Source organism: Phyllostomus discolor, chromosome 7, assembly GCF_004126475.2.
Source record: "Phyllostomus discolor isolate MPI-MPIP mPhyDis1 chromosome 7, mPhyDis1.pri.v3, whole genome shotgun sequence".
In the NCBI taxonomy this organism is placed as follows: domain Eukaryota; kingdom Metazoa; phylum Chordata; class Mammalia; order Chiroptera; family Phyllostomidae; genus Phyllostomus; species Phyllostomus discolor.
This window is the reverse complement of record NC_040909.2, coordinates 10,645,232-10,662,565: the sequence shown is the minus strand read 5'-3', so window position 1 is coordinate 10,662,565 and position 17,334 is coordinate 10,645,232. Positions and strand designations below refer to the sequence as shown.

At 45.8% G+C, this 17,334-nt stretch overlaps 1 protein-coding gene across 1 annotated transcript in view; it reads right to left on the bottom strand.

Moving 5' to 3' along the window:
* Positions 1 to 17,334, bottom strand: part of SCN11A (sodium voltage-gated channel alpha subunit 11) — a 77,908-nt gene that overhangs the window by 38,291 nt on the left and 22,283 nt on the right. Inside the window, exons 6-14 of the mRNA XM_036030496.1 lie at positions 16,457 to 16,554; positions 12,589 to 12,762; positions 11,750 to 11,807; positions 10,574 to 10,715; positions 9,794 to 9,991; positions 8,826 to 8,999; positions 6,145 to 6,274; positions 4,918 to 5,156; positions 1,388 to 1,552 (exon numbers count right to left, since the gene is read on the bottom strand). Coding sequence (XP_035886389.1) covers positions 1,388 to 1,552; positions 4,918 to 5,156; positions 6,145 to 6,274; positions 8,826 to 8,999; positions 9,794 to 9,991; positions 10,574 to 10,715; positions 11,750 to 11,807; positions 12,589 to 12,762; positions 16,457 to 16,554 — 1,378 coding nt within the window. The remainder of the gene's footprint in view (positions 1 to 1,387; positions 1,553 to 4,917; positions 5,157 to 6,144; positions 6,275 to 8,825; positions 9,000 to 9,793; positions 9,992 to 10,573; positions 10,716 to 11,749; positions 11,808 to 12,588; positions 12,763 to 16,456; positions 16,555 to 17,334) is intronic.

Genomic DNA, 17,334 nt, shown 5'->3' with positions numbered 1-17,334 from the left:
CACGGCTGAAAATATTTACCACCCGGCCTTCTACAGACCAAGTGTGCTAACTCCTGCACTATGTAATTCAGATCACGAATTTCACCTCAACTTCATGACAGGGATTAGTGTCATGTGATGTTCTATACCCAGGAGAGAAAAGGCAATTAGCTATTCGAAACATGCACACTTTATTCCAAAGAGGAATTTTCTCCATGAAACCTTGCAGATATTTTAGGAGACAATAACTTTAGAGAAAACACAGCAACTTGTTTCATAGGTTATTTCTTATATTCACTTTCAATGTAAACTACGGTTTAAGTCCAAAGTACAATCCTGCTAAGTATCAACTATTTGGGGGTAGAAATATTGCAGGTAAGTAAGTCCTATGTCCCAAAAGAAAGACCACCACCGTCTACTCAGAGTGGAGCTAGGAGAAACTGTGGCTCTGGTCTCCTAAGCAAACAATACCAGAGTTCCTTGCCTAAGCACGTGGCTGTGATAAGCCTAAACTATAGTAAAAATGAGTGTAATTATGCTCACCTGAGCACCCATAAAACTTCAGCAGAGCAGCCTAATAATGCCTGACTTTGAGTGGTATGCTCTTCTAACATATCCCAAGTATAAAATGCACAATTACTTAGGTAACCGAATCGAATGTCTTACTCCATGGGCATAGAAATCCTATTCATGACAAGTTAACCTTTGAAAGAGGACAAAAGGCCACCTTTTGTGGATTCCCTATTTCCTACTCAGATGTGTTTCTCTAGAACTTTCTATCCATGCCTCCTGTGGGCTTGGTCACACGCTACTTTGCCTCACAGTCATTTCTGGGTCTATCTTGTATCATCCCTGGACTGCAAACCTCCTTGAAGATACTGCTTTCCTCCTCTCTGAGCTTCCCTTGTGTCAGCTAACACCAGGTACTCTGCAAGGTTGCCAGAATGCCTCCCATGGTTATGGCATGCGGTATGTGGCACTGGCAGCATGAGGAGGGACTTGTGAGAAAGCACCTGCCAGCAGCACCCATCCACCTCCTGGGCTCTGTAGTCCAAAGCCCCTTGATAAGCCCTGAAGGGAGGGTGTGTGGCTCAGAGCTCAACTGGGGTGGGGGGCAGGTACAGTCACACACGCAGCAAAGAGCAGAGTCCTAACACTGTAAGACACAATTTTGCATCTAGTTGTCTAAAGGGTCATTTTGGTAGGGGGAGTAGGGTTCAACTGAGAGAAGACCCGCTGGGACTCCCAAGGGTGTGAAAGACCCCAGTGGGAGGAGGAGTGCATTTTGGGTTCTCCAGTTAAGGCAAGATGAACTCCAGTTTAACTCAAACTAGTCATTGAACACACTCAAGACTCTTCAATCTTGGCCGCTAAGTTATTCAGCAAGAGAAGAGAGCAAGTGCCTTACCACTCTCAAGATCCGGAAAAACGGCTGCTGTGTGTTTGTCACATCTATGAGACTCAGAAGAGCAACGACGCTGTCAAAAATGTTCCAGCCTCGGCGAAAGTAGTGGTAGGGATCAAGCGCGATGATTTTTAGGCACATTTCTGCCATAAAAATGCCAGTGAAAACCTACAGTGAGACACAGAAAAAGTGGGAAAAGGAAGCTGCCTCTTCTTGCATACATTTTTAAGAACAGTCCCAGGGAATTACAGAAGTTGCAAAGAAATAATACATATTCAGGAAAAATAAACATTTAACTGCTCTAGAAGGAACCTCACCCCCTTCCACTGTGCCCGGTCCAAAGTTACCAAGCTCACAGACATCTCAGGACAGAGAAAAGAGTATTTCTCATTTTCTTGAAAAATAGGCCAAGCTAGCTTCTTGGTAGATGGACGAATGAGAGAAAATGTCAATCAATTCTTCTGAATTCTTTAAAATACCAATATAAACTCCAAAAGGGGGAACTGCACGACAGTTTTAAAAATTAAAGATAAATATCCTCCATAAACCAGAATCCCGTAGGGGTTCACCTAACCACTCAATCTGAACACCTGTATCAGAAAAGAAGTTGAAAAGGGGCCCAGAGCAGAGAGCTGGAAAACGCCACTGGGGCCCGGGAAGTGTCCTCGAGGGGCTCCCTGAGAGGATGACCCTTAGGCTGACTATGGCTGAGAGGAGGACTGGTAAATCGGCATATAATCCTAAAAACTCACTTGGAATACGGGGCTCTTTGATCCAGAAAAAAAAATATCAAAGAATTAAAAGGAGAGGGAGGAGTTACAGAAAGTGCTAAATTATGTCTTTTCCATGGGCAAAAACAATCTTTGTCTTGTTTTTGATAATTAGGTAAACACAGACTTAAGAAACTTGCAAAATGTAGCCAAATTCAAAACCCAATCTATCTTCTATAGCTCTGAAGATAAATCAAAGCATTTCCTCATAGCAAATAGCACATTCCATCACACACATACACAATAAAAACGAGAAAAACAATAGTATGAAAGTTATAAGGTAATACACAATAAAAAAGGGTAAGAGCCTTTAAGAGTGTTGTCAGTTAAAAGACTCTCCTCTACAATTCTAGAAAAGAAAGACAATCTGTTAATAACTAAATCTCCCTACTAAAAGTAACAGATGATCTGTTTTTATAAATAATTCAATTACTTATGACTTATTTTTTTAAATCCCTAAAATAAAATGACATAAGTTAAAATGGATAAATGGATAAAGGATAGGCAAATAAAAAGAAATCAAGGTGGCCAATAAAATTCAAAGCTTATATCTATCTTTTCCCTTTAAAAATTTCTGCCTACCTAGCACCTAAAGGCAGGCTGTGTCACCTGTTCCAGTTTACCGGACTGATCCCCGGTCCCTTCGGACACATTTCTCTTCCTCAGGCTTTAGATGTCTAGCCCTACAGTCTCCCTGACACCTCGGGACCGTTGGTTTTGTGATCCAATTCCACTGCTGTTGTAGCCTCTTAGGAGCTCGATACACTCCCCTGATTCGAGCAACCCTGAAGCCTAGAGAGTCCATTTCCAAGTCCAATCCCAGAGAACTCCATAAGCCAGCTCAATCCTCGTCCACCCATCAGAGGAGAGAAGCTTGAGTATGTTCTTTGGAACTCAAGGCTCCCAGGCTTCCCTCCATTGGCACCCAAAGGACATGACAGATGGAGTAGCTGCTACCCTGGTCTTGTGTGTCTAGAGAATGGTACACGTGGAGTGGAAGCACAGGCTAGGTGCTCGGCTCTACATGTTTCTGATCAATTTTCAGGCGTTGGGTGCAGCTGCTGCCTGTGTCCTCAGGGACACCAACAATGCCCCTGTGTGCCCTGCTGCCTCTGGACAGGGTGAAGAAGGAAGTCACTTAATCAGCCAGCTTCTGACTGCAAAACGCAGTTTCATCTCTGCAGCTAGGATGCTTCATTGGTGAGGATCTGAGAGGAGAGCTTTTGTCATCTCCCACAGTTGGATGAGCTGATGAAGTGATGGAGAGACCACCTTTGCATATTCAAAGCCCTGTCCAGCAGTATGACTCTGGGTCCTCTGGGTATTCTCTGGAACTTATCCAATAACTCTAGCCACCAGGAGGTGCTGAAAGATGCATCTGCTGACTTTGTTAAGGCAGGAAGCATGGCTAAGAAAGTACAGCATTTTGCTTCCAAATGAAACAACACCACCATCCCATTTTTGGAATACCTGAGCAGGAGACAGCTGAATGCACTGGAGCCCAGAGGACCTCTCAACTCTCAGAAGGTACAGTGTGTGTTAGGTTTATCATGCAGCATGGAATCTAACCTGATCCATGCACACCCCACAGGGTACCTCTTCCCAAAGGCAGTAGGGGGAAAGGAACTTAGACACAGACTACCTGTAAGGAGAACCACCCTGGTCTTGACTTTAGTCTCCCTATAGCCCTGTCCTCCCGGGAGGGATGTGGGACTGAGGGTGAGAGCTACCCGTCTCCAGTTCTACACCATCCTAAGTTTGATGCATAGAAGTAGCTCTGTGAACCAACTCCTGATTCAATAGGTACAGCAGATCCTCATCAATGTGAGAAAATAAATTAAAAAGTACATACATGCATGTCTGCATGCGCGCATCCATCCATCCTGCCTAGAAATACTCAGCAATGCTAAAAATGATTATCTTTGCTAGTAGGACCATAGGAAATGAGTTTCATCGTATTTTTCCTTATTTAAAAAAAATTTTTAAAGCATGCATTGCTTTTTTAATTGGTAAAATAAAGCTTTAAGAAGAAAGGACTAGACATTCTGGTAAGATTTTTAGTCCATTAACTCATTACCTAATTAGGGTAGAACATTCAGTGGGTAATTATTTGTTATTTCTGATATTTGGGACACTAATTTGCCTTTGAGGAAGAAAAATGTCTTCTTCAGAAAATATGAAAAATCTGTTCTCTTATCTTAGTTTTTTCAACCTAACAGAGACTAGATCCAACCAATGAGAAACACATTGAAGCAGGCCCAAGTCTGGAACCTTGCCCCCACCCCACCCCACACCACCAGCTCCGGACACCCCCTTCCTGGAAAGTAACCCCCACCCCATGAGCTGCCTGGCCCTGACTCATCTTTCCAAGGGAATAATACCGAGTAATGGCAGTCACATCACATTATTTTGTGACAAATGATGTCATCAGTATCACTAGGGACCATGGTTAATGTTTTCTTAATTATCCCAAACAGTCGACATTTTAAGATGTTACTTGCTTCTGGCTTACCACTGGATGACTCTTCAGTCATTACTAGATGACTAAAAAGACACTAATATAATACAGGGGCCAACACAGGGGCCCTGAGAAATTACTGAACTGGGTAAACACAAAATCCTAAAAGTCACCTTTTTCCATTACTCCACTTAAGGGGACCAAAGACTTAGGTTAGGCTAGGCCACTTAGAAAATGTTTAGACTTTGAAAGAGAAAATTCAAAGTTTGAAATATGTTTTACATTTTAAAAAAGCGCAAAGTTACCAAATTTCCTGTTTTCAACATAGAACAAAAGCTGTCAGACATGCTGTAATGCTCCAAGGACATGAAGACGGTGTTGACTATGATGCAGATGGTGATGGCCAGCTCAGTGAAGGGGTCGGTCATCACGGTTCTCAGGACCTTCTTAAAGCGCACCCACTGCGGGTTACAGTCCCATATGAGGTATTTGGATGCCAGGTTTTCCCCACATGGGAGGCAAGGCTCCTGGGATTTTTCTTGCTCTGGAGAAGGAGAATGAAAGAGCAGTTGAGAAATTGTCTCTGAACCAGTCTGGCTGCTCTCTGCCCCAGTGCACTCCCTCCTCCCTCTTGTGCGGGGTCTCTTGTGACACAACGTGATCAGTCAGGAAGGGCACTGACTGTGGAGCCAGAAAGGTTTTCCACATGCAACTTCCGTGTCACATAGTCAAGTACTTGTATGCAAGTCTTTATGCTTATGCTGTGAACCCAGGAGAGAGACAGACACAAGCCCACGTCATGTTCCCTCACGGCAGACCACGCTGACAGCGGCAACAGAGGCACAAGAAGCTACCAGGGCTCAGGGGCAGGAGACACATTCAGACAGGAGCGTCTAGGCGCACTGAGACAAATGACACTCTACCAGCTGGTTGAGTTCAGGTCAGAAAGCACCTCTGAGCTCCCTGCCACCGTTTCAGGGACACATACAGGCCAAACGAGGTGATGAAATCACACAAAAGTGCTAAGCAACCCATTTGACACTCTCCTTGCAGGGACTTGAGTCCTTCCCCTGAACACCAACACTTTATTTGGGTCCCTGTTACCTGCTGTTAACCAGGTCCATCAGATGGATCCAGCCTGTCTACACAGGCCTATTGTCCATGCCAGATTCCTAACTCCAACTTCAATGGCAACTGCCACCTACTGGAAGCTTCTATGTCTCCTCTTCTTCGGCTGACCATCATTGTCACTGAGACCTCCTATGACTGCCTGGCCTAATCAGGAGGTTACATCTGTGCTCTTGGACCTGTCTAACCAGTTCCCACACTACCCAAGTGCTCAGGTAGTGGGCCTATGTGGAAGACCCACTTCTTCCAAACTACTTTGCTCACATGCTCCAAAAAGGCATGGGAAATTGCTCTTTGCAAGAAGTCAGAGGGTGGCAGAGGGCTTCTGTCGGGGCTGAAGAGAGGGAGAATGGAAGGACAGCATTGAAGTAAGGCCCTCCCTTGGGCTGGGAGGCAGAACTTACGCTGCATGGTGATGGTGAGGATGCTGACAGCACTCAGAGCCCTCTGCCTTTGAAAAGGGTCTCCACGCTCTTCAGAGAAGTCCACAGACAGGTTCTGGGACAGCCGTTTGGTTTGCTCTAGGAGGTGTGGCTGGAAGAGAGGACATGGTAGACCTTCTGAGGGAAGAAGCTGCCCCTCCCCAAAACTTCACAACTACTGAGTTTCAGTGCCACACACAGCAAAGATGTTCAACATTTTATAGAGGCTGACTTGTTTCAACATCATGGCATGACAGATGCTCAGTTTTCGTATTTCATGTTTAATAAATAAGAGAAAGATGGTTTGACCACTGATGTTTCTTATATATGTACATTTCTAGAGGCCTACCTACAGAAATTTTTCTTTCTCTGTGATTTATTCATTGTCAACAAAAGCAAACAAAATTTTACAAAAACAAGTGGTTCAGGGTACGAAAGCAATCAAAAGTCTAATTTGGAAGCAATGTTTGGGAGGGGGAGATGAATTTAAAAAGGTGAACTGGGGCAAAAGAGTAAAGTGCCTTGAACAACTCCCTAAATAGATGTTGAAACAGTTAGTAATGGAAAAAAAAAAACAGTCAAAATAAATAACACAAAATCTATGTACTAAACCTCAAGCACTCTCTCCGGCTGTGCCCGAGAGCTTATTGGCTCTACCCTACCTACAATTCTAAGTTCTCTGGCAATTAAAAAACATAAACTTTCAGCTATCCAGGAAACTTGAGTATCCATAATGACTTATTTCCCCAAATTTCTGACCAACCAGAGCCCCAGAGGGAGTGACTCTTCCGTGATAAGCTATTCTAAAGGCAACCTATAATCTTGCTGTAGCTATTTCCTGTTCTAATTAAAAGGGAAAGACACTTTACATTAGATGTCTGGGTCCTTGTCTTTGTGGAACAAGGAGAAACTTCAAAATATAAAAAAGTATTTGCGATGCCTTCAATAGGCTGTGGTCTGACAGCAAAGGAGCCTCCCACCCCTGCCGCTGCATCAGAGAACTGCTCCCAGCAGTGGGCACGGCCTGCCCACCTCCTTCGGCAAAGGGCCCTCAACCCCCTTCCCTACCCCGCCCCCAGGCATGCGCATGCACCCGCTGCCCACTTCATCTCCCTCCTGTCCCAGGGTTGGCTCCAGCCCTGATTCCCTGGCCTGTATCTCCAACGTCTTCCCCATTTCTGACTTTGTTCTCCACAATTCAAACATGTTTACACATCGCCCATTTCAATGATAAGAATGGCTATTTTTTCCACTGCACATCCCCCCATAACATCATTTCTGCATATCCAATTGACTATTCAATATCTCTACTTGGATGCCCCATAAGCACCTCAAAATTGACAGTCCAACACTACTTGCCATCCTCAACATCCCCAGAACAAGTTCCTTTCCTGTTTCGGTCAATTACCCTCCATCTAGTCAACCAAAGCCATAAACTGGCCATCATCCCTACCCTCTACATCTAGTCAATTGGTCAACTGCCGAATTTTATCTTCTGTAGATTACTGTAATGCGCTAACCTCTCTCCATCCTCCCCACTCTAACCATAGTTTGAGCCACTGTCACCTCTTACTTGGATTACTGCAACAACGTCTTAATTGGCTGACTCTAGTCTTGCCCTCCTCCAACCCCCTCTCTTCAATGCAAAACTGTAAATCTGGTCACGTCACTCTTTTGCTTAACCCCTTGATCTCAGTGTAAGAGAGTAAACGCCTTAGCTTGGTTTGAAGGCCTCTTGCGAAGGGCTCCCCTCTCACCACTACAGCCTGTTGTAGCCCGCCCCTCCCACCTCGTCGAACACATATAAACACACTTGCAAGTTTTCTGCAGGGCCACGTGCTCCCGCTCTGCTTTGCTTCCAGGCCTTGGCCCTTGCATGTACTGTCCTCTCTTCCCGTAGCGTTCAGTTCTTCCTTTTGCCACTGCTTCCTCTGGAACTCTTTTCCGATCTACTGCCCTCCCCTCAGCCCCCACCAAGTCCGGGTTGGTTACCTGAAGCAGATGCTGTTGCTGGTCCTTGGGCCTTACCTGAGGGCTTTCTCTGGTGACCCAAATCCCCTCTGCCCTACTGCACAGCAAGTCAGAAATGTAGGAAAATTATTCTCTCCTGACCCCAGTAGTCTCGAACCAATAATGGACCAAAGTTGGCATACAAATATTCTAGAACCCCCACTCCAGGGAGGTTAAACTCCAAGTATCTTTAATGGCAACTGGCTTGATAATGCACTTCAACTGATCATCCTCTCTTCCCGGTATCACTTCTCTCCTCCCCTCTCAGTGCTTCCTGGCATCACTTTCTAAGTAATCTGCTTGCACTCTGATGTCTCAGGGTTTGCTTGGGCGGGAATGCCGTTCTCCCAGAGCTGTCATCATGTCAGTCATCACACTGAATAGCAACTGCCTCTTTGTTAGTGTGTCTTCATCATGAGTTGTTTCTCTTGTATATCTCACGCACACCCAGTACCTATCCCAGGGCCAAGCAGATAGTGAACACTGTCGACACTTTAAACAGAGGTTTGTAAATAAATGGGTAATTGAATAGACACATAGGTGAAAGAAAGGATGTGCAAATGAGTGAGTGGATAAATGAGTAAGTGAATAAATCAATCCTTTCAATTAGACTGACAACTTGACCTATCATTAATTCCTTGGCCAAAACATACCTGTTTTTGGGAATCTTGGTCAGAATCTGATCCTAGAACCTGTTCTCTCCCAGACTCTCTGAAAAAGAAGGACTTCCTTCTCTTATTACCGAATAGCTTTCTCTTCTTTGGGGAAAAAGATGACACTTCAAGGGAATTAAGTGAACTTCTGTCAATTCCCATGGCAACCAGAGCCTTAGAAAAAGAACAAAAGTAATTAATGAACAGATTATACCCCCCTGTGAAACACTGCAAATCACCTTGACCTTATTGAGCTTTCTCTCCGCTTTTCTGGTAGCACTGCACCGTGTAGACTGCGTGTCACCCAATTAAATATGCTACCGCTGTCATTATGTATCTGGGAACATGCCCTGTCTGCCCACGGAAATTGCAGCCCTCAAAGGCAGGCAGGGTGGATGCTTTCGTAGCTCTGTGTCACCAGCCCTTGGCACTGTGTTCAGTATGTGCCGGGCACTCAGTAAATGTTTGCGCCTGTGATGCAGTTGTTAAGCGCATACAATAAATTTCCCCCAGCAGGACTCTGTGGAAGGTGAGAAGCAGTATAAAACCTGGGCCCTGCCCTGCAAATCTTAGAATTGAACTGGGGAAATGTAAAGATACCAGGAAAACAATGCGAATGGCCCATATATTTGACAAGAATTTCAAGAAGGGAGAGATAATCATGGCTGTTGTCTCTGGAGCCACCATTATTGACCACATAGCCAGCAATCTGGAATCTGTCCTAGAAGGCCCAAGGTCCGGGAGGTCAAAGAGCAACCAAACAGGGTTCCCTGTTCCCAAGAGCCCTGTGTCTAGACATCTTAGTGAGCAATAGCAGCAGAGCCAGTCTGCAAGGGGTTTCAATTCTCAGGAAAACACCAGTAGTGGGGAGCCACGACCAGGCCTAACACAGCAGCCCGAGCTCAGACCCCATGGCTTCTGGAGTACCCCTAAGGAGAGCCCACTCTCCGACCCCAGAAGCCCCCTACCTCCTTTTCCTCTTTTAACAGCTGCTGGGCTTCCTGGAACATCTTCTCCTTGGCCTCTGTCTCAGCCGCTACATTCCTGTTCTGTTCCTCATAAGCCATGGTGACAACGGCCAGGGTTAGGTTAATGAGGTAGAAAGAGCCCAGGAAGATGATCACCACAAAGAAGAAGACTGAGAAGAGCCCTGAGGTACGCAAGGTCTGCAAGGGACAGAGCACACACTGGCATCGGACGCCTTCTGTCACCAGGGGTCACCAGGGGTGATCATCATGCCAAGGAGAAATTACACAGTACGAATTGGTCTTCCCCAGCACTGGCTGGCTCAGCTACCCACAGCAGCATCTACAGCGTCCCCAGTTACCCAGAGACTCCTGATACCCTGTCTCTCAGGGAGGAGATACCACCCATGGTTGTCTCAGTGAATTTCCAATAGTTTTCTCAAGTGTTTGCATTTTTTAATTAAAAAGGCAAGAGTGATAGCAATACTGCATGAAAACTAAAGTGCTAGGGGTGAACCTCCGGCAGGCAGGAATCTGGAAAGATGTCATATTTCCAGGAAGAAAAGTGTTTATGTACTATTCTTCCACATATCATGTTCATAATTTTTTGATGTTTCTAATAGAATTTCTAAAGCATAATCTATTAGTACCACTGTTAAGGATGAAGAATAGATGACGAAGGTAAAGAATAGATGGTAGGTTATAAATAAATGATAGACATATTGAGAGAGTGAGGGGAGAGGGAGGGAAAGGGGGGAGAAAGAGAAAGAATAAAAAAATAACCTGTCGATAAAGCTTCTCCCAGGAATCTTGGGTCATGAGCCGGAACATGGCAAGTAAAGACCAGCCAAAGTTGTCAAAATTTGTATAGTTATAGTCAGGATTCGTTTTGGTGTTCTTGCATTCATATTGGGAGGAACAAGCCCTAGACATGGGAAACGAAGGAACAGAGAAAGAAAAGCATTCCCTAGAGCCCAGCTTTCCTCTCCCCCCTGGCACTGATCCTCCCGAGGCCCACTGATGCACACCCAGAAGCCCTGTGTGAGGACAGTGTTTGTGGAGTGGTCTCTAGTGAGCTCAGTAAACCCTGTGTTACATTAAAACCTATTACATCTTGTGATTTGACCTCATCTGAACCTGTGGTCACCACAAGTGGCATCAGAAAAGCCTTCCCCACTTTCACAAACAGGGTTACATCCCCTGTTATCTCTCTCAGGATCTCAGGATCTTATAACACTCCTCACGCTTTCAAGGATTTACTCTACATCCCTCTTCACTGCCAGGTGTCACCCCAAGAGGACAGAGCTCCCTTGTGCACACTTGTGTTCCTTGGGCCTAACACAGAGCTTGGCACAACAGTAGCCCTCGATACCTATTTGTTATTGAGGAATGAACATGGTCTACTTCATCAAAGCACTTAGCATATTATCTTAATTAGACATACACTCAGTAAATTTCCCCACTAATGTCCTAGAAGAAAGAAGGGCCACAGAGCTCCCAGCTGCTGAGGTGGATGAGTATGAGCCCACATCCAACTACGTGTGTACGTAGAGGCAGTGGCGGTCAACAGCTCCGCAAACAGGTAGTCGAGCATCAGGGTGGTGCCACTGAACAGGAAACAAGACTTTCGTGGGGCTCTCTCGATCATAATGTCCTCTCTGACCTTTGAAAGCCTTGAATATCCACTCCAGAGAGTCAAAATAGTACTCCACGTTCAGCAGGTTTCTGATAAGTAACAATTCAACATAACTTGGGGAAGAAAGCTGCTCTAAACCGAGATACTTTTTAATGTAATAATGCGCATCTAAACCCGCTTAGACATGTGAAACAGTCAGTACTGTTTGAGAACGACTATCACCGACTTCCATAAATCACTAGACGAAGACCACTTGCCACACCACTTTAAAAGGTCTAGAGCTGCTCCGCTTGAGAGGAAAATGGAGAATATAAGCTTCTTACCCTTCTGACCAGAAGCCACACAATTTGAACTCAGAACCCTCCATTTCAAAGCACCCATCTGAGAAGAAAAGAATCACAAATTCAGTTAAAAAAGAAACCACTGAAATGAAAGAGAAGAGCAAATATGCCAGAGTACACCTGAAACAATGGTTCGGGGCCCTCTAAAGTGACAAAAGTGGGTGTCCAATGTGGAACTGGAGCCTAAGCCACCAGGGAGGAGCCAGAGAAAAGGAAGGGGAGGAAAAAGGAAGAGAGAGGAGGAGGAGGAGAAAGCAGTTACATGCCCACTATGTTGCCTCTCAGGACATAAAACTGAAGTAGAGACCATCCCCCCAAAGGAGGCTAGACACAGACTCAGCCCATGAGAAGCTCATAAACTGAGACAGACATGGAGAAAGTGTAGCCACTGGAGACTCAGCACACATGAAATTGGTGTAGGGTTGATCTTAGTGTGGAGAAGGTGCCGAGTAGAAAGAGGTGATATCATTGGAGAAAATACTCGGGGCTAGGAGCTGGGTAATTGCTGGTTTGCTCTGGCCAAATCCAGGCATTCTGAAGACTTCTGCAAAACATGTCAAAGAAGCGGGCAGAAATCTTTGGGGGAAGGACGGGAGCTGACACTGTTCTTGTGGGTGTGACTTTGGGCTTTTCTTTCTCCATAGAAACCCAAAGAATGAGGCAATTTCTCTAAGACGCGCATCTGCCCCCATGAGAACCCTGGATGGATGAGGTCATCCCTTGCTCCTAGGAGACTGTAATGCATACATGCAGATAGTATGAGTGGGGATAAAACAAAGTTAACATTGCACGAACTAAGGAATAAAAGATGGGGAATTTACCTTCAAAGTCACTGATGTTACTACAGTTCTTGCTGACACATTTGTGGTTCAGATTTCCCATGAAGAGCTGCTGACCTACCAGGGCAAAGATGCTGAGGCAAAAGAGAGTCAGGACCAACACATCAACAAGCTTCTTCACAGAGCGCAGCAAGGCCCCCACAATGACCTTGAGACCTGAGGAGGAGGACAGGTGTGGAGAGGAGCCCCAACTGTCTCTCTCTCTCTCTCTCTCTCTCTCTCACACACACACACACACACACACACCAGACACAGGCAAGGGGCAGACACAGCAGAGGGCAGCCACGGCCTCAGAAGCTGTCTGATTACAGGCTGGAATTGGAAACTGGCCTGGCCTAGGAGTCTGAGGCCCTGAGTTCTAGTTCCAACTCTGTGCCTTAGAAATTGTGTGTCATCAAAGTGTTCCACATGTCCAGGCCTTGGCCTCCTCTCCTTGCCTTGTATCTGGCACAAGGTAGCTCTGAAGAGCAAATGAGAAGACTTTGAGCAGAAACATGCCACACAGATACGGGAATAATCTGTGACAGCTTTGCAGGCATCTCCACAGCTGGGGGCGGGGTGGGCCGGAGTGAAGCCACCCTAGAAAGGCAGCCACCGTTATATTTAACATTTCATGGTCACTACCTACTCCGAAGGGCAGGAAGTGTCATGAGACATAGCTAAATTGTGGGGCAGGAAGCTGGAAGGAGGAGCTTTGTCTGGACTCAGATAATGAGGATGTCTTAGGAAAAACTCAGATTACTAGTTATAATAGGAATGTTTCTATTCATTCAAGAAATATTTACTAAGTACCTACTGTGTCCATGGCATACAATTAGGCTGCCAAAGTTAGAAGAAAGAAGAAAGAAGAAAAAAGAAAGAAGAAAGAAGAAGAACATAATCTTACAGTATGCAAATATTTAAAGTCAGCTTGGGGGGCGGAGGGGGCACCGAAGGCTCAGGAAACTCTTCACTTAGAGCAGTTACAGACTTCCTTGTCTGCTGGATTCGGTAGCATAGATTCCTCATCTACCTCCACGTACTCTCCCTCCCCCAACCGGTTTCAAGCCACCAGCATGACGTCCCCGGGTGCAGAGTTGGAAAAAGATGTGCAGAGTCTGCTGGGGAGTCAGAACAAGTCAGCCCCAGCACGCCTCTGAGCCAGACTCTGTGCCCTCCCAGCCGGAGAGGTGAACCACCAGGGTGAGCTGTAACGTGTGGGATGACGCCGACAAAGTTTCCACGGATGGGTGTAAACCACGAGTGGTGGACTTGAGAACACAAGGCGGCGGCGGCCCTCAGTGGATGACCTTCCCACAAAGTGCAATGCCACTGGGGGAGGAGCCTTGAGGCCAAGCTGGGATATTCACTATGTCCCCAGTTGCAGCCGAACAGGAAATTACCACAACCTCATCCAAGCTTTAATCTATATGAGGCTCGAGTCTTCTCTAATGCAAAATTTGAATGAAAGATAATGGTTGTAATTCCTGAACAGTTTTTACACAGTCCCATAAAAGACTGTACCTTACACCCTTACTTCCAAAAAGCACCCAGGGATCTCACGTGTTCATGAGTCAAACGGGAGACTGTGTTCAAGATGAAGAAGGAGACACTAAAGTATCTGACTGCCTGAATGTATACAAAAGTATGAGGGATTCACCTCATGCAGAAACCCCCTAAACCCACCTGGAAAACCAGGTCCACTTGGCAAAAGAGGAGGAGAAGGAGGGGGAGAGACGAATTCCATGTAAGTGCCCTCTGACTGCCAGTTTCTTTATCACTGTGTAGGAGCTTTTCTGGAGTTTCCAAAAATAACCCACTGCTCTGTTTGAAAGGACCCAAATTGCCTGTAGTTTTGGTATCAGAGCTAAGCCTTTAATAGAAGAGACTAGAAGGTAAGGGAAGAAGAGAGGTAGGAAAGGACTCCAGAGAGGGAATTTTTTATAAAGAATTTTTTTGTAAAGGAAGGAGAGAAAACAGGAGGGAAAAGAGTGTGCCAGAACAACCTCTTCTGGATAAGCGAGAATGTGGGTTCCCCACCCATCCTGGCTTCGTCCTGACTCACAGAGTACCTGCATCCCCTGGCTTCCAGGAGCCCACCTTTGCTCTTCCTCCTCTTTACTGTGGCTCCTGTTCATCTCCTTTCCAGGTTTCTCCTCTGTCCCCCTCCCCGTCAAGTTTGCATGCCTGGGTTCACAGACTTTCGTCATCTTCTATTCTCCATCTATGCTTGTTCTCCTGGTGACCTCATCAGATTGCATGCCTCTCGATATCATCTATAGGCTCCTTATTGCAGACCGTTCCCCACAACTCCCAACTCATATAAAATCGCCCACTCGAAACTTTCATTTGGATGTTTCACAGCTATCTCAAACAGAACAGGTCCAAGCAAACTCCTAATGTGACCTCTAAGACCTTCCCTGTCTCAGCCAATGATGACATCTTCTTTCCAGTCACTCAGACCAAAAAGCTAGACCCGTCCTTGGCTCTTTTCTTTTGTTCACACCACAAACAATCAACCTATCAGGAAATTCTATTGTTTCTACCTTCAAATGTATACAGAATGCGACCACTGTCTACCAACTCTTGTACCACTGCCTGATCTGGGAGCCTGGATGATGGCAGTGGCCCTTCGTGTCAGTTTGGGTTCTCTGAAAAGCACATACTATGGCACCAGGTTGCAAAAGACTGGTTGGGTGAAATGCCTGTGAAGAATAAGGGGGAAGAAATAGAGTTGGCAGGGAGAGCCTCAGACTGTGACACAGGGCTGACACCTGGGGAAGGAGAGCAGGAAGGACACAGGATTGGACAGGACGAGCCCCCGACTAGTGCTGGTGTGGCAGGCAGTCTCAGCCAGGTTTCTGTGGAGTCCCTAAGCCGAAGCCCCCAACAGGGGAGTTCCATATCCTTCAGGAACAGTATCTCTGACATGGAGGGATAGCATGGTCTTGGCATGAACGTGAATGCGGTGGTGAATCCAGACAGGTGGCAGCTGGGACCATTAGTCAACTATGGTTCCTACAGCAGCAGATCTGAGAGGCACATTTCCATGGCAACCACCACGGCTCACAGCTGGGCTTCCCGCTTCTACCTTTACTCCTCAGAGTCAGGTCACATGATTCCTCTGCTCAAAGTCCTCACATGGCTCCCATTTCTCTCAGAGCAAAGCTCTAGTCCCCCCAGTGCTCACAGGCCTCCCCTTCACCTCTGCGGACCCACCTCCACCAGCTGGCTTCTCACTCTGCCTGCTCTGGCCTCGTTTGCACCCCTTCTCTTCCCCAGTCTTTGGACTGGTTCGTATCCTCAGAAGACTCTTTACCATCCATCTGCCTTTGCCACTGTCACTGCCTTTATATCTGCTCCCACCTCACCTCCTCAACAACACCCATCTCGACCACTCCATTGAAAACTGCATCCCGTTTCCCCTAATCCCTATGACTTCCCGTAGCCCGCATGTTGCTTACTTTTCCTTTTTGATTTTCATGGCACACATCACTGTCTAACATGCTAGATAATGTACTTATTTATTATAGTTATTGCTTAGGGTCTGTCTGTCCCCACCTAGAATGTAAATTCCTGAGGGTGGGATCTTTGTCTGTTTGCTCACTGAGATATTATCCCAAGCAGCTAGAATATTGCCTGCACAATACATATTTGTTGAATGATCAAATAGAAAGTAAAAGCAGTTTGTTTTTGGTTTATATGGCATTTGGAGAAACTTTAAATATAAAAGAATGCTAGGATAAAGGGGAAGGTGGGGGGGGATGTAAACAACTGTACTTGAACAACAATAAAATAATTTAAGTAAATAAAAGAATGTTCTCTCCCATTAAGAGCCTAAGAGCCCACGTTGAAAGTTATAGTGACTTACCTGAAATTACTGAAATTGCTTTCAAAGCTCTCAACACTCGGAAAGTGCGCAGGGATGACAGACCGCTGCCACCGCTGACCTTGGCATACGTCAGAAACCTATGAGACAAGGCACATGAGAAGCCTGGGCTTACTCATTCCTGTGGCTGCACTGCATACCTCCACAAGACTTTACTAAGCACAGCCTGAGCCCTGTGTCTACAAAGGTGAAATCTGGGGCCTCGCCTTCCCAAGCCCACTTTCATCTCAAGGTCTCGTAATATCATTCTCTATCACTATGGACCACAGATTACACAGGAGGCTGTTCTCAGCTAATCTTCATATTTGGACAAATGTGAGGATTCCTTGAGCAATAGTTGTGGCTACATCCATGAGTAATATAAATTAGTTGAAACAGCGTTGGCTGGTGAGGCTCAGTGGATTGAATGCCGGCCTGTGAACCAAAGGGTCACAAGTTAGATTCCCAGACAGGGCACATGCCTGGGTTGCAGGCCAGGTCCCCAGTCAGGGGCATGCAAGAGACAACTACACATTGATGTTTCTCCCCTCTCTTTCTCCTTCCCTTTCCCTCTCTCGAAAAATAAATAAATAAAATCTTGAAAAAAAGTAAAATTAATTAATTGAAACATGTATTGACTGGCCCCAATGCTCTTCCCTAAGGTCCCACTGTACAGCCAAGCCCAGAATGACCACAGGTGGTTTGTCTCCTGGGCACGCACTATTCGCCACTGCACTATACCACCTTCCAGTAACCAATATCGCCCTACCATTGAACTTCAAGTGTAAAACTTTGAAATGAATAGTATCTACTACATCAAAGGGCTTTGTGAATATTAAATAGGACAATATATGCAAGTACTTAAACTAATGGCTAGCTTG